At 39.9% G+C, this 23,444-nt stretch overlaps 1 protein-coding gene across 1 annotated transcript in view; it reads left to right on the top strand.

Moving 5' to 3' along the window:
- DNAH14 (dynein axonemal heavy chain 14) overlaps positions 1-23,444 on the top strand; it is a 334,473-nt gene that overhangs the window by 65,867 nt on the left and 245,162 nt on the right. Inside the window, exons 11-15 of the mRNA XM_086693941.1 lie at positions 6,452-6,702; positions 12,460-12,589; positions 20,489-20,768; positions 21,269-21,314; positions 21,401-21,498. Coding sequence (XP_086550067.1) covers positions 6,452-6,702; positions 12,460-12,589; positions 20,489-20,768; positions 21,269-21,314; positions 21,401-21,498 — 805 coding nt within the window. The remainder of the gene's footprint in view (positions 1-6,451; positions 6,703-12,459; positions 12,590-20,488; positions 20,769-21,268; positions 21,315-21,400; positions 21,499-23,444) is intronic.

The following is a 23,444-nucleotide window of genomic DNA, read 5'->3' as shown; positions in this document are numbered from 1 at the left end:
TTTGGGGTGTGGGAAGGCTCAAAAAATTTCCATATAAATTAATGGTAATGGCTTCTTGGCTTTATGCTGCTGCGGCTTTTGGAAGGTTTCATAGCAACTCTACCTTTGGAGAGTGGGGGAAGCCTGCATAAGAGTGTGTGTGTGTGTGCGCGCGCGTGCGCGCGAGCGTGCATGTGTGCGTAAATGCACGCGTATGGATGTTTACGTATATACCTTCAAGATACTTAAAATCTAACCCGACCTGGCATATATAGGGAAATACGATTTGTTACAAAGTTCAGTGTTTATAAGACAAAAACTCATTGCTCAAGAGAAACATAACCAGATGAGACAAAACTTGCCTGAGGATTTTATGAAAAGGACTCAATAATTCAATGAGCAGTGTCCTCAGAACATTGTTCTCTGAGATGCTGTGACTCACTTGACAGGATTATTTTACGGAGTTTCCCCAGTCGGGGAATGACAGTGCGTGGAAGCGTCCTTCACAGCCGCCCTTGGATGAGGGACTGATGCCGTGTCGTCTGGTTACAGGCTGGCGGCCTCTCTCCGCTGCTTTGGCCGAGTCCAGGCGCACAGCGGAGGCTCTGGGGGGAGAGGCGGACCGGGTCCCCCTCAGTTTTCAGACAGAGTTTCTCTGAATTAACTTCTGGTGGAGACTGGGTAGCAGTGAGTTCAAGCCTTCGCCTGTTGACAAGAAGATGCAGTGCGGCTGTTTTTCATCAATGGAACAAGGACTCTCCTTCCTCATCTGGTTGCTCAGTCACCCTAACTTCCTGAAGCCCAGTCGTGTCCCAGGCAGACTCCGGGACACTGGCCAAGGGATTAACGGCATCTGTCTTGGGACCCTGGTTACGGATTACTCACGGTCTGGTTTCTCCCATTCAGCCCATTTCTCCCATTCATCAGGGTCTCATCATAAATATTTGTTAAGGGGCGCCTGGGTGGCGCAGTCGGTTAAGCGTCCGACTTCAGCCAGGTCACGATCTCGCGGTCCGTGAGTTCGAGCCCCGCGTCAGGCTCTGGGCTGATGGCTCAGAGCCTGGAGCCTGTTTCCGATTCTGTGTCTCCCTCTCTCTCTGTCCCTCCCCCGTTCATGCTCTGTCTCTCTCTGTCCCAAAAATAAATAAACGTTGAAAAAAAAAAAAAAAAGAAAAAAAAATAAATATTTGTTAAGAGGTTTCCATTTAAGTTGTGATAGGCAACAAGTCCTCCCTCCCTACAGAAACTAGTTTGATTTGGTTTATATGACTTATAACTGAAATGTTTAGACTTTTTTTCAAGTTTTTATTTAATTCTCGTTCGTTAACATATATGGTAAAAATTGGTTTCAGGTGTAGAATTTGGTTATTCATCTCTTACATACAACACCCAGTGCTCATCACAGCAAGTGCCCTCCTTAATGCCCATCGCCCCCACCTCCCTCCATCAACCCTCAGATTGTTCTCTATAGTTAAGGCTCTTATGGTTTCTCTCTCTCTCTCTCTCTCTCTCCCTCCCTCCCTCCCTCCCCCTCCCTCCCTCCCTTTATTTTTCCTTCCCCTATGTCCACCTGTTTACTTTTTAAAAAAAATTTTAATGTTTATTATTTATTTTTGAGAGACAGAATGTGAGTGGGGGAGGGGCAGAGAGCGAGGCAGACACAGAATCCAAAGCAGGCTCCAGGCTCCGAGCTGTCAGCACAGAGCCCGATGTCGGGCTCGAACCCACGAACCACAAGATCATGACCTGAACCAAAGTTGGATGCTTAACTGAGCCACCCAGGTGCCCCCCCCCCATCTGTTTTGTTTCCTAAATTCCACAAATGAGTGAAATCATATGGTATTTGTCTTTCTCTGACTCACTTACTTTGCTTAGCATGATACACTCTAGCTCTATCCACATCATTGCAAATGGCAAGATTTCATTCTCTCTCTTCCCCCTTCCCCCTCCCTCCTTCCCTCCCTTTCCCCTCCCTCTTTCCCTCCCTCCCCCCTTCTCCTCCCTCTGCCCACTCCTGCATGCTCACTCTGTCTCTCTCTCTCAAAAAAAAAAAAAAAAAAAGTTGCTACAGCTGAGGTCAGAAAGGTTGCTGCCTGTGTTCTCTAGGATTTTGATGGTTTCCCGCCTTACATTTAGGTTTTTCATCCATTTTGAATTCATTTTTGTGTATGGTGTAAGAAAGTGCTCCAGTTTCATTCTTACGTGGTCACTATCCAGTTTTCCCAACACCATTTGTTGAAGAGACTGTCCTTTTTCCACTGCATATACTTTCCTGCTTTGTCAAAGATTAGTTGGCCATACGTTTGTGGTCTATTTCTGGGTTCTGTCTTCTGTTCCATTGATCTGTGTCTGTTTTTGTGTTAGTACCATATTGTCTTATTGATTACAACTTTGTAACACAGCTTGAAGTCCAGGATCGTGATGTCTCCTGCTTTGGTTTTCTTTTTCAGTATTACTTTGGCTATTTGGAGTCTTTTCTGGTTCCATAAAAGTTTTCAGATTGTTCTAGCTCTGTGAACAATGCTAGTGGCATTGTGATGGTGATTGCATTAAAGATATACATTGGTTTGGGTAGTACAGACATTTTAACGATGTCCGTTCTTCCAATCTGTGAACATGGAATGTTTCTCCTTTTTTTGCGACGTCTTCAGTTTCTTTCATAAGTGTTCTGTAGTTTTCAGGGTGCAAATCTTTTATCTCTTCAGTTAAGTTTATTCCTAGGTATTTTGTGGGTTTTGGTGCCATTGTAAATGGGACTGTTTTCTGAATTTCTCTGTCTGCTGTTTCATTATTGTATAGAAGTGAAACAGATTTCTGAACATTGAGTTTGTATCCTGCGACTTTGCTGAATTCATGTGTTCTAGCAATTTTTTGGTTGAGTTTTTCAAGTTTTCTACAGAGTATCATGTTGTCTGCAGATAGTCAACGTTTGACTTCTTCCTTGATGACTTGGTAGTCTTTTATTTCTTTTTGTTGTCTGATTTCTGAGGCTAAGATTTCTAGTACTATGTTAGATAGTATTGGTGAGAGTGGACATCTGTGTCTTATTCCTGACTGTAGAGGAAAAGCTCTCTCTTTTCCCCCATTGAGGATGATACTAGCTGTGGGTCTTCCAAATATGACCTTTATGATGTTGAGGTATGTTCCATCTATACTTTGTTGAGAGTTTTTATCATGAAAGGATGCTGTATTTTGTCAAATGCTTTTTCTGCATCTATTGAGAGGATCATATGGTTCTTATCCTTTTTTTTTATTAACATGGTATATCAGGTTAATTGATACGTGATTAGTGAACCAACCCTGTAGCCCAGGAATGAATCCCGCTTGATCATGAGGAATAGTTCTTTTAATGTACTGTTGGATTCAATTTGCTAGTATCTTGTAGAGAATTTTTGCATCTGTGTTTATCACCTGTTCATTCTCCTTTTTCGTGGGGTCTTTGCTTTTGGAATCAAGGCAATGCTGGCCTTGTAGAATGAGTTTGGAAGTTTTCCTTCCATTTATATTTTTTTGGAACAGCTTGAGAAGAATAGGTACTAACTCCTTTAAATATCTGGTAGAATTCCCCTGAGAAGCCACCTGGCCTCACACTCTTGTTTGTTGGGAGAGTTTTGATTACCGATTCGATTTCTTTGCTGGTTATGGGTCTGTTTAAATTTTCTATTTCTTCCTGTTTCAGTTTTGGTAGTTTGTATGTTTCTAGGAATTTGTCCATTTCTTCCAGATTGCCCAGTTTGTTGGCATGTATATATTTTTTTTAGTTTTTTAAAGTTTATTTATTTTGAGAGAGAGAAAGCTCACAAGCGGGGTAGGGACAGAGAGAGACAGAAAGAGAGTTCCAAGCAGACCCTGTGCTGTCAGCACAAAGCCCTGTCTGGGGCTTGAACTCACAAACCATGAGATCATGACCTGAGCTGAGCTTAAAGTCTAATGCTTAACCAACTGAGCCACCCAGGCACCCCTTGGCATGTAATTTTTAATAATAGTCTCTTATAATTGTTTATATTTCTGTGGTGGTGGTTGTGATCTATCCTCCTTCATTTGTGATATTATTTGGGTCCTTTCTCTTTACTTTTTGCTAAGTATGGCTAGAGGTTTATCAATTTTATTAATTCTTTTGAAGAACCAGCTCTTTTGTTAAATTTTTTTAATGTTTACTTTTTGAGAGCAAGAGAGAGAAAGCGAGCGCAAGCAAGCGGGGGAGGGGCAGAGAGAGAGAGCGCACGAGACAGAAGATCCAAAGCATGCTCTGTGCTATTAGCACAGAGCCTGACGAGGGGCCCGAACCCACGAACCGTGAGATCATGACCTGAGTTGACATCAGACGCCTAACTGACTGAGCCACCCAGGTGCCCCCTTTCTTCCTTCTTGAGGTAGGCCTGTATTGCAGTATACTTCCCTCTTAGGACTGCCTTTGCTGCATCCCAAAGGTTTTAGACTGTTGTGTTTTCATATCCATTTGCTTCCATGTACTTTAGTTCTTTAACTTCTTGGTTAACCAGTTCATTCTTTAGTAGGATGTTCTTTAATCTCCATGTGTTTGTGGTTATCCGAATTTTTTCTTGGGGTTGACTTCAAGTTTCATAGTGTTGTGGTGTGAAAATATGCATGGTATGATCTCAATCTTTTTGTACTGTTGAGGCCTAATATTTGATCTGTTCTGAAGAATGTTCCATGTGCATTCAAAAAGAATGTGTATTCTGCTGTTTTAAGATGAAATATTCTGAATATATCCATTAAGTCCATCCGGTCCAGTGTGTCATCTTGGCAGTGGCTGGCTTTTGTTGAATTTGGTGGGATTTTTCTGTGCTTCTTGGACTTCAGTGGCTGTTTCATTCCCCGGATTGAGGAAGTTCTCAGCTATAGTTTGCTCAAATAAACCCTCTGCCTCTTTTTCTCTCTCTTCTTTTGGGACTCCTATGATACAAGTGTTACTGTGCTTTTTCCCTAAGTCTGTATTTGTGATCCAGTGCCTTTCTTTCCCTCTTCTTTTCTGAGTCATTAGTTTCCATAGTTTTCCCTTCCATGTCACCAGTTCATCCCTGTGCTGTGTCCGTCCTCACTGGCATTGCATTCAGTTGGGCTTGCAACTCCGTTACAGCATTTTTAATTTTGGCCTGACTGGGTTTTAGTTCTTTTATCTCTGCAGTAAGGGATTCTCTGGTGTCTTCTGTGCATTTTTCAAGCCCAGCTAGTAGCCTTATAATTGTTTAATTCTAGTTCAGACATCTTAATTATGTCTGTGTTAATTAAAACCCTATCTGTTACTTCTTCCTATTCTTCCTTTTGGGGTAAATTCCTCCGTCTGGTCATTTTGTCTATATCACTGTTTTTTGGTGTGTGATTGTTAGGAAAGCCTGAGAGTGATGGCTGTATTAAGAAGAGGTCCAGAAAAGAAGGGGTGAGGCAGCCCCTCTGCACTCTGCTGTCGTGTTCTGGCTGCTCCTGCCCTCAGGCCAGTCCCTTGCAGGGTTTCTCCTTGCCTGCATGGGGGGTGTTTGGACCTTGTCCTCTCACCGTATGGCAAGTTTTAACTAGATGTGTTTTGGTCTGCTCGTTAATAGAAGCTAGATCAAAAGAAAAAGAAAAAAGAAGCTAGATCCTGTTTGCCCTAGAGACGAAATTTGCAGCCTCTTTGATGAGTAGACTTGATGCGTGGGGGAGGTCTGTGCTGGTCTTCTCCGTGAGGGGCCTTCGGCGCTGACTCTCAGGCGGACTTGCCCGAGCGAAGATGCACCTGCAGGGCGCAGGGGCGCGGGCGGGGTAGTTGGCTCCTGTCTCCACTGGGAGGTGCTGTGTTCACTGACGTTCATCAGTGCCGGTGGGCTGGAGCTGTGGCAGTGGCAAAATGGTGTCCCCCCCACTCTTGTCCCCAGAGTGGCGAGTTCGCACCTGTCACTTTTCAGGAAAAGCAAACAATCACCCCTCTTGTGTCCCCAGCTTCCGTCAGATCCCTGCCTTCGCCCTGTCTGCGTCCGAGCTGTGTGCCAGGCGGCACAGTACTCCTGTGTGTTATCTGAGGCACGTGGCTGGGTGTCAGAACTCCACATTTTAAGGTCCCACGTGGCACACACCCCCGCTGATCCTCTGGAGGAGGGTCTCACTGTGCTTCTGCCATTTGCCATTTGCCGTTTGCCAAGGAACCTTTTATTTAGATTTGACTCTCCCCCGTTGGCAGCTCTTAGTGTACTTGAGGAGGGTCCCTCTATGCAGGAACGCTTAGGTAATCATCAGTATGTACTTCCCGTTGGACTTCCATAAACTTGTCCGCTTGTAAGGGACACCCTGAACTTCATAGGCCTCTTTTGGTCTGCTCTTCAAATACGGTGCAAACATAAAGTTTTTTGAGAGTTGTCCTAATAACGTTGAGTTGCAATGTTATTTAGACTAATGAAAATACTATACATTAGAAATCGTGCTGTATTAACATAGAAAGTTGTCACTTGTTTCTCCATTGTTTATTGAATTGTAGGTGGCAGAAAAGAAAGAAATTAAAGAATATTTTGAGTCAAACCTCTCTGAAGACTACACAACACATTTCAAGCTGCCTGAATATCGACGTTTATTAAAAACAATTTTGAGGTTTCTGATGCTGGTTGACTACATATTTCAGGAACTCATCCGTCAACTGATGAACACTGCCGTCACACTGCTTTTGGAATTATTTAATAATTCTGCTAGAGTGCCATTTTCAAGGGAAAGAAAGAATGAAAATCTCATCAAGTAAATCGAACTTTTTTTGGCTTGTAAAAAGAATTTATGATCATAATGTAATATGTTGCCACTTACGGAGGAGATATCCAGTAACTTAAGCTAGAATTTGAAAATTCTCCTTGTAAATTATATGTACTCAGTTTTTGCAATTTTCTGAGCTTCTTATCTGGTAATACCCTCCTTAATACTGTCCATGAAATTTAAGAAAATTTCCCTCTTCCCCTTTCCACCCCCAAATTCTGCATAGGTTAGCTTGCCCTTTGAGATACATGATGTCCAGTGAAATTTGAAATTCAGATTAACAATGAATAATATTTTAGTACAGTATGTCCCAATATTACCTAAATTATTGTTTATCTTGGAATTCAAATTTAATTTGGTGTTCTTTATTTTTAATTTGTTAAACCTGGCAATCCTATGCATAGGTATACTGTATCTTCAAAGTTCAGAACTAGCCCTTAAAGATGTGTGAGGATGATTCTGGAAGTAGCCACAAGGTTCATTTGGAATTTGGGTCAATTCCAACTATCTATTGAAAACAAAATGTTTTCAGCTTCTATTTAAATACTACTGTTAAAACCTTTTTCTTATTTTCCGCAACTGGATCTATCACTGTGCCTTGTGAGCCATGGAATATGAACTGAGACTGTAGATACTTTATGTTCAAACTGTCAAAATTTAGCAATATTATTTTAAGTCAAATCAGAGTTTTAGTATCATAACTGGAGAGTGAAAAATATATCAATTCATAAAAATTTGAAGAATTTTAAATATGTTATTTCTCTAATTTATTATTGGATCCAGCAGAGCTTAAGTCATTGATCTAAGGCCTCATAAGTGATTTGAGTCAGTGCCAGGACTTTAACCTATATAAGAGCACTATTTAGTAATAGCACATTATAACTTTATTTCTCCTAAAACTACAAGTATGTGTGTATGTGTGTGTTTGTGTGTTTAGGAGAAGTTTTTAATTTGGAACTTCCTTCCTTCCTTCCTTCCTTCCTTCCTTCCTTCCTTCCTTCCTTCCTTCCTTATTTATATTTTAGTGTTTATTTTTGAGAGAGAGAGAGAGCACAAGCAGGGGAGAGGGGGACAGAGGATCCAAAGAGAGCTCTGTGCTGACAGCAGACAGCCCAACGTGGGGCTCAAACTCATGAGTCACGAGATCATGACCTGAGCCAAAGTCAGACACTTAACTGACTGAGCCACCCAGGCCCCTGAACATAATTTTTTAAAATATATATTTATTATTATATTAAATTGGTCATATACTAGAAAATATTGAAAACAAAAATTATCCTAATTACAAACTTTTCCTATGTATTTTTCCATGGTACTATTTCATAGCTTATTTTAAAAATACAACATGCCTTGTATACTTTTTTTTTAATGTTACAGGAGAAATACTTGTGTATTTCAAGTATATGTATTTTTAGAATCATACCACCTGGGTTAATCCCCGTTTCATCTCTGACATGTTGTGTGACTTAGGTTAGCTAGTAAACTAACAGAGGTTATATAAATTCTTTAAACCTCAGTTTCCTCATCTATAAACTAGAGATAACAATAATACCTATATCATTAGGTTCTTTGAGAATAAACAGATTAAATGCCTGCTGAGTAGGTGCTACCATTACTGAATCTGTTCCCACTGACCTCCTAAACAGTATTGGTTTGTATTTCCGTAATGACTAATGATACTGTGCATCCTTTGATATTATTGGCTATCTGTAGATGTTCTCAGACAAAATGTCTGTTCAAGTCCTTTGTCCATTTTTATTTTTATTTATTTTTTAATGTTTATTTTTGAGAGAGTGCAAGCAGAGGCAGGGCAGAGAGAGAAGGGAACAGAGGACCCAAGTGGGCTCTGTGCCCACTTGTGGAGAGCTTGATGTGGGGCTTGAACTCGTAAACTGCGAGATCGTGACCTGAGCTGAAATCAAGAGTCAGACACTTAACTGACTGAGCCACCCAGGTGCCCCCGTCCATTTTTAAATTGTGTTGTCTTGGGGCACCCTGAATAGCTCAGTCGGTTAAGCATCCGACTTCGGCTCAGGCCATGATCTCACAGTTTACAGATTCGAGCCCTGCATCGGGCTCTGCTGGCAGCTCGGAGCCTGGAGCCTGCTTCGGATTCTGTGTCTCCCTCTCTCTCTGCCCCTCCCCCATTCATGCTCTGTCTCTCTCTGTCTCAAAAATAAATAAACGTTAAAAAAAACTGTATTGTCTTTATTGTTAAGTTATAAAGAATTTTAAAAATATATTTTGGGTACAAGAGCCTTATTATCATGAAATAATTACTTGCAAAAATTTTCTTTCATTCTATACATCATCTTTTCACTTTCTTGATAGTATCCTTTCGAACACAAACGTATTTAATTTTGAAAAAGGCCAATTCTGGGGCGCCTGGGTGGCGCAGTCAGTTAAGCGTCCGACTTCAGCTCGGGTCATGATCTCGCGGTCCGTGAGTTCGAGCCCTGCGTCAGGCTCTGGGCTGATGGCTCAGAGCCTGGAGCCTGTTTCCAATTCTGTGTCTCCCTCTCTCTCTGCCCCTCCCCCGTTCATGCTCTGTCTCTCTCTGTCCCAAAAATAAATAAACGTTAAAAAAAAAAAAAAGAAAAAGGCCAATTTATTTTTTCTTTGATTGTACTATTTTTTAAAAATTTTTTAACGTTTATTTATTTTTGAGAGAGTGACAGAGCACGAGTCGGGGAGGGACAGAGAGAGGAGAGGGAGACACAGAATCCAAAGCAGGCTCCAGGCTCTGAGCTGTCAGCACAGACCCCAACGCAAGGCCCAAACCCACGAACTGTGAGATTATGACCTGATCTGAAGTTGGACACTTAACCAACTGAGCCACCCAGGCGCCCCTCCTTGATTGTACTTTAACTGTTATATAAAAGAAATCATTTCCCAATCCAAGATCATGAAGATTTATACCTTTATATTCTCCTAAGATTTTTAATTTTAGCTGCTGCATTTAGGTCTTTGATCCATTTTGTTTTAATTTTTGTATACAGTCTGAGATAAGGGTATAAATTCATTCTTTCCCGTATGGATATCCAACTGTCCCAGCACTGTTTCTCAGAAAGACTATTCTTTCTCCATTGAATTGTGTTGGCATCCTGTTGACAATCAGTTGACGATAGATGTATGGATTTATATATGGACTGTAAATTTTGTTCAGGTGATCTCTATGTCTGTCAGTACCACAGTCTTGATTACTGTAGCTTTGTAATAAGTTTTGAAATTGGAAAGTGTGAATTTTATAACACTGTTCCTTTTCAACATTGTTTGGACTATTCTGGGTCCCTTGCATTTCCTGTGAACTGTAGAGTAAGATTGCCAATTTCTATCTAAAACAAAAACAACAACTGGAATTTATGTAAGGATTGCACTGAATCTTTAGATAAATATGGGGAGCATTTTTATTTTAACAGTATAAAGTTTTCCAGTCCATGGATGTGAGATTGTCATTGCATTTATATGGGTAGTCTAATTTCTGTCAGTAGTCTTTTACGGTTTTCAGTGTATGTGTCACACTTCTTTTGTTATGTTTATTTTGAAGTATTTCATTCTTTTTGATGCTATTGTAAACACCATTTTTTAAGTTTTATTTTGGATTATTAATTGCTAACATATTGAAATAGAGCTGATTTTTGTATATTGATCTTGTATCCAGCAACCTTGCTCAACTTGTTTATTAGTACTAATGGTGTGTGTGTGTGTGTGTGTGTTAACTCCTTAAGATTTTCTATACAGGGTTGTGACACCTGTAAATAGAGATCGTTTTACTTCTTTTTTTCCCAGTCTGATATCTTTTATTACTTTTTGTTGCCTGATTGCCCTGGCTAGAATCTTCAATACAACGTTATTAGAAGTGGCAACAGTGAACATTCCTGTTTTATTCCTTGTCTCAAGAGGGAAACTTTAAGTCTTTTATCATTAAGTATGATGTTAACTGTGGGGTTTTTGCAAGTGTTTCTTATCAGGTCGAGGAAGTTCCCCTCTATTGTTAGTTTGTTTAATGTTTTTGCATGAAATGTTGGATTTTGTTAAATGCTATTTTTCTGTGTCAGTTGATCATGTGTTTTTTACTTTATGCTGCCAATATGGTATACTACATTATGTTACATATATACATTTTTGTATGTTGAACCAACCTTGCATTTTTGGGATAGTTTCCACTCAATTATGATATATAATCCTTTGTATAGGCAGCTAGATTGAGTTTGCTAATATTTTGTTAAGGATTTGTGTGTCTCTATTCATAAAGGTATTAGTCTGTAGTTTTCTTACGATGTCTGTGTCTGGTTTGGGTTCCAGGAAAATTCTGGGCTCATAGAATGAACTGGTATAATTTCTTTCTTAAGTATTTGACAGACTTCACACGGAAACCTGTCTGGGCCCAGGGCGTTCTATTTTGAAAGCTTACAAATTATTTGTTCAGTTTCTTTAATAGATGTCCTATTCAGATTATCTATTTCTCTGATTTTTATGAGGGGATGTGGAAAGATTTTTTAAAAAGTTCTGTGCCATTCTCTTGCTGCCAGAAGCTCCTAATAGTTTTATTTTCTGCCCTTTTCACCTTAAATTGAGATGCCTATCTTACTATGGTTTGATTTTGCTTTTTAACTTAATCCGATAGTTTCTGTCTTTTAATTAGGAAATTAAACCTATTTAGATTTAGTAACTGGTATGCTTTGCTTTTGCGCCTCCCATTTCATTTATGCTTATTATTTATTTTACTTTGGTTTTTTTCTCTTTCCTTTTCTGTTTTCTTATTTTTCTTGATTCACTCAAATGGCTCTTAATTCCCTGTGCCTCCTTCTTACCTCCTTGTTTTAGTGTTTCTTATGCTTTGCAGTGTGTTTACGTATTCTCCATCTTCCTAATAATTATTATTTAAATTCTATTTTTGTTAGCTTATATTTGTAAATCTTTACTTTTCCATAAAAATGCTTCACTTATTAAAGCTTATTTTTAGACAGAGGGAGAAGGAGCACATGCACGTACATGCACACGAGCAGGGGAAGGGCAGAGAGGGAGGGACAAGAATCCCAAGCAGTTTCCATGCTTTCAGCGCAGAGAGACTTTCTGTCTATGGATTTACCTATTCTAGGTACCTCATTTGGTGGAGTTACACGATATTTGTTCATTGTTTCTGGCTTATTTCTCTTAGCATAATGTTTTCAAGGTTCATCCATGTTGTGACACGTATGAGAATTTCCTTTTTAAGGCTAGATAATGATTGTATGTGTATACTAGATTTTATTTATCTGTTCATCTGTTGATAGACATCTGGGTCATTTTCACCTTTTGGCTATCGTGAATGACATTGCTATAAACATTGACGTGTAAATATCTGTTTGAATCACTGTTTTCAGTTCTTTCGTTTATATGCCCTGAGGTGGCGTTGCTGGATCACCTGGTAATTCAACAGGTAACTTTCTGAGGAATTTCCCCGGTATTTTCCACAGTAACCGCCCTATTTTAATTCCCACCAGGAAGCACCAGGATTCTAATTCTCACCAACACTACTTTCCTCTTTTAGAGAATAGTAGCCGTCCTGTTTGGTGTAAAGTTACATCTCATTGTGGTCTTGATTTGTATTTCCCTAATGATGAGTGATGCTAAACATGTTTTCATGTACTAATTGACCATCTGTATATCTTCTTTGGGGGAATGTCTAATTATTTATGTGTTCTGGATATTAGTAAGATATCAAAGTTTAGAAAGACTTTTTTTTCTTATTTCTTAATCTAGAATGTACAAGAATATCTTTACTTTCCCTGGAAAGATGACAAATGATGGTGAAGAATTTGTCGGTAATTCAAATTTACGTGCCACTTCTGTTTTAAAGTCAGAAGTGAAAATGGAAGCAGATATTAATGAGGTGAGTGGTCTTTGAAAAATATGAGCACAGATTTTTAATGTAAAATGAATAAGTTTTGTAATTAAAAATGTGATTCATGATTATTCACAATTGTTTGCGCACCACACACACATACACGTCCCTCCCACTGTAGAAAGCTGTAATGACACTTATCTCAGTTGGTTCATTTGTTCATGCGTTATTGAGTACTTACTATACACCGGTCACTGGGCTCGGTTCTGAAATTCACCAGCGGGTGGAACGAATTCCCTGATCTCTTGGAGCTTATGTTCTGCACCAGGAGAGACAGGGACTGAAGTGATGAGTGCAGTGAGGAAGCACAAAGGTAGATAAGGCAATGCGGAGTGCTGCCGTATGCTGCTTTCACACTGGACTGGTGCGGGAGGGCCACCCTATCTAAAGTAGCAGTTACCCCCTCCACCCCCACTATTGTCTACCTTTGACTCTTTTTTTTTTTTTTTTTTTTTAATTTTTTTTTTCAACGTTTATTTATTTTTGGGACAGAGAGAGACAGAGCATGAACGGGGGAGGGGCAGAGAGAGAGGGAGACACAGAATCAGAAACAGGCTCCAGGCTCTGAGCCATCAGCCCAGAGCGTGACGCGGGGCTCGAACTCACGGACCGCGAGATCGTGACCTGGCTGAAGTCGGACGCTTAACCGACTGCGCCACCCAGGCGCCCCAGACTCTTTACCATTCTACAGAAGACAGCAAATAACAAAAAAATTTTTTGTTATTAACTCAAAAATGACACAAGCCAAATATGAAAACTCTTAACAGAATCCTAGAAAAACTTACACTAGGAAATCTTTTTTTTTTTTAATGTTTATTTATTTTGAGAGGGAGAGAGAGTGCATGTGAGTGGGGGAGGGGCAGAGAGAGAAGGAGAGCAAGAATCCTAAGCAGGATCCATGCTTTTGGCACAGAGCCTGATGCAGGGCTCGATCTTACGAACCATGAAATCATGACCTGAGCCCAAATCAAGAGTTAGATGCCTGCCTGACTGAACCACCCAGGTGCCCTGGGAAATCTTTTCTTGACATGAGGAATTGTATCCTGCCCCCGACAATATTTTCTCGGGATTAAACTTTATACAGTAGGTACTTTTTCTACTTTGCAAAAGCAGCATTTTTATGAGATAGCACTGTATAATATGTATGTTTTACATATTTTTTAATATTTTAGGTAGATTTGGTAACAAGGGAAAATGTTCACATTTTAAATTTCAGTTTGTATTTCTCTTATTATAGCTTAATTCTGTATTTTAAAAAATATGTTATTGGAGGGGCGGCTGAGTGGCTCTGTCGGTTGGGCGTTCGACTTCGGCCCAGGTCATGATCTCACGGTTCGTGAGCTCCCGCCCCGGGTCAGGCTCTGTGCTGACAGCTCGGAGCCTGGAGCCTGCTTCGGATTCTGTGTCTCCCTTTGTCTGTCCTTCCGCTGCTTGCACTCTGTCACATTGTCTCAAAAAGAAATAAATGTTAAAAAAAATTTTTTTTTAAATATGTTATTGTAGACTCGTATTTTGTCTTCTATGTTTTTTGTCCATTTATCTGCTGAATAGATTTTTCTATTATTTTGTAGGAATTCTTCATATTTATATTGCAATTATCTTTTCTGCTAGATGGCTTGCTACTTTTATTCCCTCGTGGTAATTTTTATCAGTAATTCTTCATTTCAGTGTAGTGGAATTTATCAATCCTTTTATTTGTGTTAGTGTCTGAGATTAAATTTACCATCCTGAGCCATAAATATATTTTCCTTTATTTTCTCATAGAAGCTCTAGAGTCTGGCCTTCACATGTGTCTTTAATGTGTCTGTGTGTAGTGTAGGCTGGGGTCCATTTTCAGGTATTTCTGTGTGAGTAGCCATTGCCCAGACGTAGTTTCTTTACATCCTTTCCCTGCTGATCTGCACTGGCAGCTCTTTCTTTATCATTTACCATCTGATTCCCATATGTGGGTCTTCTGTTCCCCAGCTGTTACTCTGTCCTGTTGATCTATTTGCCTCTCACTGTGCCGATCCCACACTGGATTAATGGTATATAGCTTTGAGATAAGGCTTCTTTTTTTTTTTTTTTTTTTTTAAATTTTTTTTCAACGTTTATTTATTTTTGGGACAGACAGAGACAGAGCATGAACGGGGGAGGGGCAGAGAGAGAGGGAGACACAGAATCGGAAACAGGCTCCAGGCTCTGAGCCATCATCAGCCCAGAGCCCGACGCGGGGCTCGAACTCACGGACCGTGAGATCGTGACCTGGCTGAAGTCGGACGCTTAACCGACTGCGCCACCCAGGCGCCCCCGAGATAAGGCTTCTTTTATTCTCAGCCATTTGCTCTTCTGTATACAGTTTAGATTCAAACCCTATTTGGATTTTGGTTGAAATTGCCTAGAAGATGGGGAGAGTTAATATTTTATGATATTGAATCTTCCCGACATGATTGTGCTATTTAAGTCTTCTTGAATTTTTTCAATGTCTTTTATAATTTCTCCATAAAAATCTTAGATATTTTTTTGTTAGATTTAACCTGTGAGCCTTGTAGCCCCAGCCTGTACTGGGAGTTGTTATTTTATTTATTTATTTTTTTAAATTTTTAATGTTTATTTATTTTTGAGAGAGAAACAGAGCATGAGCAGGAGACAGGCAGAGAGAGGTAGACACAGAAGCTGAAGCAGGTTCCAGGCTCTGAGCTGTCAACCCAGAGCCCGACGCGGGGCTCGAACTCACAAACCGTGAGATCATGACCTGAGCCGAAGTCAGATGCTCAACCGACGGAGCCATCCAGGCGCCCCGGGAGTTGTTATTTTAGATGCTTCTACTAGTTCTTTATGAACACTTTAGAATAGAAATATTTTTAGATAAAAACACATGCACTGGTTTTTTTTAATTTTTTAATGTTTTTAAATTTATTTTCGAGAGAGAGAGACAGAGTGTGAGTGGGGAGGGGCAGAGAGAGAGGGAAACACAGAATCTGAAGCAAGCTCCAGGCTCTGAGCTGTCAGCACAGAGCCCAATGTGGGGCTCGAACCCATGAGGTACAGGATCATGACCTGAGTTGAAGTCGGAGGCTTAACCGACTGAGCCACCCAGGTGCCCCTGCACTGTTACAATTTTTTCCTTAGGATTAATACTCAATCAGCACAATAGGCCCTTCTACGGTCTTCCATTTGCAGAGTATCTCTTTAGACAAAGTTATACTAATTTCTATCAAAGAGTGCCTTTTACATGTATCCTATTTTATACTGACCGTTGCTTATTGATAACTGAAATCTCAGATTAACTGATCTTTTTACTTATTACTTGTAGTGAGTGTTTTTCTTATACTTATTAGCTATTTGTATTTCTCATTTTTATGACCTTTTGATGTTCTTTCCCATTTTTCTGATGGCGTTTTCTCTTCCTTTTTCTTACTGAATTACAAAACTATTTATAAAGTACAGACCATAACCATTTGTTATATCATGAAAATATAAATCTTAATGCGTTGTTTTTCGTTTTGTTACTAGTGTTTCTAGTATGAGGAAGATTTTTTTTGAGTAATTAAAAACCTGTCCCACCTGGGTTCACTGGTAAATTCTACCAAACATTTAAGACAGAAATTATACCAATTTTCTACAGTCTTTTTCAGAGGAATGCAGAAGATAGAATACTTTCTAACTTATTCTATGAGACCAATGTTACTTTAATACCAAAACCAGACAGACAGTACAAGAAAGCTACAGACAGATATCTCTCATGAACACAGATGTAAAAATCTTCAAATCACAATCCAACATAGAATTGTACACCAAGTGGGATTTATCCTAGGTATGTAAGCTAGTTCAACTCTTGAAAGCTAATGCAATCCATCACATCAGTAGGCTAAAAAAAAAAAAAAAATCACATGCTCATATAATAGATGCAGGAAAAGTATATGAGAAAATATAACACCCATTCATGATAAAAGTTCTCAGTAAACTAGAAAGAGAAGGTAACTTCTTCAACTTGATAGAGAATCTTTACCAAAAAACCTGTAGCTCACCTTACATTTAATGGTGACAAGCTTGAAGCTTTTCTGTTAAGATCAGGAACAAAGCAGAAATGTTCCCTCTGACTAATGCTTTTCAACATTGTACTGGAAATACTAGCTTATGCAACAAGACAAGAAAAGGAAACAAAAAGTATACGGTTTGGGAAGGAAGAACTAAAACTTCCTTTGCAGATGACATGCTCATCTATGTAGAAAATCCAAAAGAATCAACAAAAAATCTGGAACTAATTAGTGATTATAGTGAGGTTGCAGGCTACAGGGTTAATTTTAAAAGGTCAGTCACTTTCCTATATGCCTGCAGTGAACAAGTGAAATTTGAAGTTGAAAACAATACTATTTACGTTAGCACCTTCCCAAATGAAATACTTGGGTATAAATCTTACAAAATACATACAGGGTATATATGAGGAAAACTACAAAACTCTAATGAAAGAGATCAAAAGAGAACTAAAAGAATGAAGTGATAGTCCATGTTCATGGATGGGAAGACTCCGTATTATCAACATGTCAGCTTTTCCCAACTTGATCTATAGTTTCAATGCGATGCCAATCAAAATCCCAGGGCCTATTTTGTGGATCATGACAAACTAATTCCAAAGTTTATATGGAGAGACGAAAGACCCAGAATAGCCAATACCATACTGAAGGAGAACAAATTTGGAGGACCGACACTGTCTGACGTTATGATTTACTTTAAGGGTATGATAATCAAGACAGTTTGGTATTAATGAAAGAACAGTCAAATAGACCACTGGAACAGAATAGAGAGGCCAGAAGTGGATTCCCATAAATACAGTAAAACCTTGGTGTGTGAGCATAATTCGTTCCAGAAACATGCTTGTAGTCCAGAGCACTTGTATATCAAAGCAAATTTCAAGAACCATCGGTTTAGTGGTGATCATGTGATGTTTGGTGTCACATACTACTCGTATTGCAAGACATCGCTTGTTTATCAAGTTAAAATTTATTAGAAACATTTGCTCGTCTTGTGGAACATTTGCAGAACAAGTTACTCACAATCCAAGATCTTACTGTGTAGTCAACTGATGTTTGACAAAGGAACAAGAGCAATACAGTGGAGCAGAGATGGTACTCAATAAATGTGCTGGAACAACTGGACGTCCACGTGCCAAAAACAATGAATATAGACTCAGACTTCACATCTTTCACAGAATTAACTCAAAATGGATCATAGACCTATTTGTCAAATGCAAAATTAAAGAAACTCTTAAAGGTAACATAAGAAAAAACCTAGATGACCTTAAGTGTGGCAGTGACTTTTTAGACACAACACCAAAGGCACGATCCATGAAAGAACTGATAAGCTGGACTTCATTGAAATAGAAGACTTTTTGGGTCGCCTGGGTGGCTTAGTCGGTCAAGCATCTACCTCTTGGTTTAGCCTCAGATCACGATCTCCTGGTTCGTGAGTTCGAGCCCCACATCGGGCTCTGTGCTGACAGCACGGGTCCTGCTTGGGACTCTCACTCCTTGTCTTGTTCTAAATTGTCCTTGTTCTAAATTGCATTTCTCTGATGACAAATAATGTGGACCACGTCTTCATATGTTTGTTTGCCACCTGTATACTTTCTTTGTTGATGTGTCAGTTAAGGTCTTTGACTCATTTTTAATTGGGTTATGTGTTTTCTAACTGTTGAGTTGGAAGGGTTCTTTGCATATTTTAGAGAACAGACCTTTAGCAGCTATGTCTTTTGCAAATATTTTGTCCCATCCTGACTTGACTTCAAGTCTTGTGGCTTGACTTCACTCTCATACCTTTGTATTTTGCCAAGAAGCTTTCTATTCTCTATTTATTTATTTTGCAAGAGAAAGAGAACGGGCAAGGGAGGGGCAGACCCATGACTTCCGCCTTACCACATGCTGGCAATATAGCCTTTGACAAACTAATACCAGCTTTTTTATATATAATAAGAGTAATCATTTCTGTCCAGGTTGCTGTGAAGGTGAGGTGAGGGCAACTTGTTTACTCTAGTGCCTAGGACATGATAAGCACTCACCCAAGAGTAACTGTGTCCAATAATACAGTGTGCTAGGAGTATACTGTATCAGGTGTACTCAAGTAGTGGACACAGATACAAGTATGCCGTATCGAATAGTAGTTGTACTACGTGCATTTCAGGAATGATTCTACGCCAACTATTTGTAATACTGTAACATGAGAAAGTGTGTAGGGTTCAAGGTCCGGTCGTTACCAGGATTAGAGGTTATTTTCCAGAAGAAGCTATACAACGCATTATGTTTGTTTGAAATTGTCTGTGAACTTCTTGATTGTGATAAAACATACATAACATCCACTTGCCCGTTTCGAGCATATTTTACACGTGAAATTCAGTGGCGTTACCACACGCGCGGGGCTGTGTGCAGTCACCATTACCCACTCTGCAGCAGTGTGTCACCCCCCAAAACTCCCGCGTTTATTTGTGTACAACCTCTAAAGATTGCGTGTCCCCTTCAGCATCTGCTCAGGCTCTTCCTTAGCGGCTTCACGGGGTGCTGACGATGTTTGTGTACGGTGTCAACCGCCTTTATTCGTTATGAAGTAGTTGAGGTTCTGGCAGGTGAGTGAGACAACCACTCTGAGAAACCCTGGATGCCTCCAGAACAGCGGGCTGTGTGTGGGTAAGAGAGATGGACACATTAGTTGAGAACACCTGCCTAGACAGAGCCTACGAGCAGATACATTGTCTAAGAAAGGTGTTTATCCGTGAAATCGTCTGGCTGTTTCTCAGGAGGGACGGGTGCCTGTACCAGAATGGGGGTATTCCAGCAGGGACGTGTACCTGTACCGGGATGTGCATATTCTCAGTACATATTCTCCGTACCAGGATGTGTACACGCCAGTAGGGGCGGGTACCTGTACCTGGATGTGTATATTCCAGTGAAGAAGTCAGACCTGCAGCAGTGGTTTTGAAGGAGATTCCAGATTTCTAATTCTCAACCGTGAGTACACAGTAGACTCACTTGCACAGCTTTTAAATGATTCATATTCTTGGTATAAAATTGTTCAATCAATGTATTGTACACCTGAAACTAATATAACATTGTATGTTAATTATACTTTAATTACAGAAAGATTCTTGGGCCCTGCCGCAGACCTTTTAACTCAATCTCTGGGGATGGGGCCCAAGAATTTGTATTTTTAATTTTTTTTTTCCATTTATTTATTTTTTGAGAGACATAGAGAGACAGAGCACAAGTTGGGGAGGGTCAGAGAGAGAGGGAGACACAGAATCTGAAGCAGGCTCCAGGCTCGGAGCTATCAGCACAGAGCCCAACACGGGGCTCGAACTCACAAACTGTGAGATCATGACCTGAGCCGAAGTCAGACGCTTAACTGACTGAGCCACCCAGGCGCCCCCAAGAATTCATATTTTTTTTTTAATTTTTTTTAATGTTTATTTATTTTTGAGACAGAGAGAGACAGAGCATGAACGGGGGAGGGTCAGAGAGAGAGGGAGACACAGAATCCGAAGCAGGCTCCAGGCTCTGAGCCATCAGCCCAGAGCCCGACGCGGGGCTCGAACTCATGGACCGCGAGATCGTGACCTGGCTGAAGTCGGACGCTTAACCGACTGGGCCACCCAGGCGCCCCCAAGAATTTGTATTTTTAACAAGCTCCCAAATGATCAATATGTCACCACTCTGGTGTTAATTTACACAGTCTTTTGGGGGAACTCCTGCATTACAATGCATCGTGTATTTTACATTACCGTATTTTAACATGCAAGTATTCATTACACCAAAGTTATTGTTTATCATTTAAAGTTTAGGTCTATATTATCCTGAATTGAAAGGAATATTCTTTTGGTTATATATTGTCACTGTCACTCTAATATCTATCAATTAGATTTTGAATCATATCAAAGTGGAGAGCAATTTGAGGAAAGTATATGCACCAGTATTTGAAGTGACTCTACGCTTGAGGTCTCCTGAAGAGAGTGACTCTTCAGAAACTTCCACAGAGAACTTTCATGAGTCTGACAATGGCTCTGAGGAACCTGGGGTGTGTGAACAAGAGGAGGCACCAAAAAATGAAGTCAGTTGTGTCATAAAACAGTCGAGTGAAGAAATGCCAATAATGAAGAAACCAAAAAAAGTTTGTTACAACCTTGAAGAAATACCTTCAGGTAAGATGAGTGAGACTATTAAGAATGAAAGGAGATACGCTAACAGCCGGAAAAGAGCAAATGACAGAAAATTTTAGTAGTTTATCTATTATCGCTGACCGGCGATAATAAATATTAAGAGATAATATCATTTCTCGGCAGTATAAATGTTAAGAAAGCTCTAAGCACAAGCTCACATCATCTGTGGTGCATGTGAGCGATAACACCGTTACTCATTCTGGTCTCCTACGCACACCATTCTCAGTCCTGGGGCCTGATGACCCCCTTCCTGGCAGTGAACACCCCTGCGTGCTTGTCAGAAACCCAGGCCCTCAGACCGCAGCTCGGCCCTCATTATCACAGTCCGGGGTGCGGTGGAGTGCTAGAATGCTACCTCTTAGGTGACCTTCCCGCGTATTCTCGGATGTCTGCAAAGCACTGCCACGTAGCAAGTGGTCACCTAGCTGGTTTAAATACCAATCAGTGTTTCATTCTCTCTTTTTTTCAATGGACTCTTGTAGACATAGAAATCATGACCGAGTTCGAGAATAAATACATGTGTGATGAGTAAGTAGCAGACCTTTTTGATATTACAAGTAGTCTCTGGTGGTTACTGCATTTTTCTGAAATATGCTTTTATTTTTTTTTTTCAGGTTTTCAGAATTTGCTACAAATCTCTTCATAGTTCCCAACAGATTAGATTTTTCAAGAAAAATTCAAAATATGGTGACTGACATTGAAAAACATATAAGTAAGTGTTTTTGAAGCGTAGCTAGATACACTGTCTCCTTTGGGAATATTCTCTCAGGCTCAGGCATCTGATGTTCACACCCAGTGGTGGAGCACACACCACCGTCCATTGGGATCGGGAATGTGCAGTCTTTGGGATCAGTCAATGTGAATTTGGGATTATTTGAGGATGTGTGACTTCTACACGTAACTGTAGAGTGCATAAAAGACGGGAATTAGGAAAACAGTGTAAGGTTTGGGTTTTTTATATACCACAGAATTTTATAAGACTTAACTAAGTTATATCTTATTAGCATAACAGATACTGTTTCCATCTGAAACCGATTTCGATCAGTCCTTTTCTAGTTCTGTGTATCCAGTCTGACACTACACAGCTATTACTAGCCTGGCCACCGAACGTGTCCCTTCCTCTCGGTCTGAGTCTTAAAACATCTTATAACAGCAGGACCCGTGGCAACTCTTAGAAGGTGTATATTTCCTCTTGTTATTAGTCAATTTGGGGAGGGATATTTTGAGATTGTCAAATATCTTTTTGTTTCTTCTGAAAATTTTACCCCCTAATTTTAGCCTTTATTGGGGGATCTTATCACCTTAGCAGATCCATTTCTTTATTCAGTTATTTATGTAAATGTGGACTCACTGATCTACATTCAGATTTGTATATGTTTGTATACATATGTGCATTTGTGTGCATGTAAACTTACTTGAGAAAAAAAATAAAAAATTTAAACCACCCCATCATTTCAGCTGCCTGCATATGACAACTATGTGTTTTCACATGGTTTTTGCATTTTTACCTTCATAAGCATACAAGAGTGAAACTTAGATTTAAAATGGTTTGTTATCAGGGAGCTTGGGTGGCTCAGTCAGTTAAGCATCTGACTCTTGATCTCAGCTCAGGTCATGATCTTGTGGTTTTGTGAGTTCGAGCCCCGCACGGGGCCGTGCGCTGACGGCTCAGAGCCTGCTTGGGATTCTCTCTCTCTCTCTGCCCCTCCCCTGCTCGCACTCTGTCTCTCTTTCTCAAAAATCAGTATTAAAAAAAAAAACTTTAACAAAACATTTTATTATCACTTAGCGTTATATTGGAGGCATTTTCCTCATTGCTGCAGTCGCTCTCATAATTGTCACTTAGATGGCTAGATAATACTCCCTTACACTAACGTGCCATAATATGTTTAACCATGCATGCAGAATTAAACGTGCTCATTCCTATACCCAGTCATGAAGTTAACGTCTGGCACATGGCTTGTGGCTTCCATGGGGTTCTTCTCAGACTAAGTCCACAGGAGCGGCACTGATGGGGCAGAAGTCTTTCTCGTACTGCTTGGTAGTTCTTCTGGGTTAAGAAAATTAACCCTTAATCTTTAATAGGAGTTTTAAGAAAAATGGGTCATTTGCCTTGATTTTATGGTGATATTTTTTCCTAAGCAGAACATTATTTTTAAAGTATAACATTTGTAGAGCCTTTGGAAAAAGGCTTCAGGGCGTGGTATCATAGAGACGCTTGCCCATATTATGAACACATATTATAAACAACATTCTCCTACTTGTCTTCTAATTATGATTTCATTTTTATGTTTAAGCTTTCGATTGCTCTAAAATGTATTTGCATACACAGACTTTTTCCCAAAGCACTAATTAGTGCTTTTTCCCAAAGCACTAATGATGTGTCTGTCCCAGTATCATTCGTTGAATAATCCGTTCCTCACCCTCGCTGACTTGAAACGGCACTGTGATCATTTATTGTATTTTAGTATTTTATTTTATTTCATTTTTGGACTGTGTCTATAACTCGTGTGCCAGTACTGTGCTGTTTTAATTATGTCACATTTTGCCCCCAGGGATTTCCTAGGTTCAGGGATATTTGTGTTAGTCTGGGGAGTGTAAAGAGAGTATTACTGTTACTTAATTTGTTGCTCAGGTTGGCCTTATTTTCAGAGAACT

This window comes from Puma concolor, chromosome E4, assembly GCF_028749965.1.
Source record: "Puma concolor isolate L17-30 chromosome E4, mPumCon1.1.hap2, whole genome shotgun sequence".
Lineage (NCBI taxonomy): Eukaryota > Metazoa > Chordata > Mammalia > Carnivora > Felidae > Puma > Puma concolor.
This window is presented reverse-complemented; position numbering and strand designations above follow the sequence as displayed.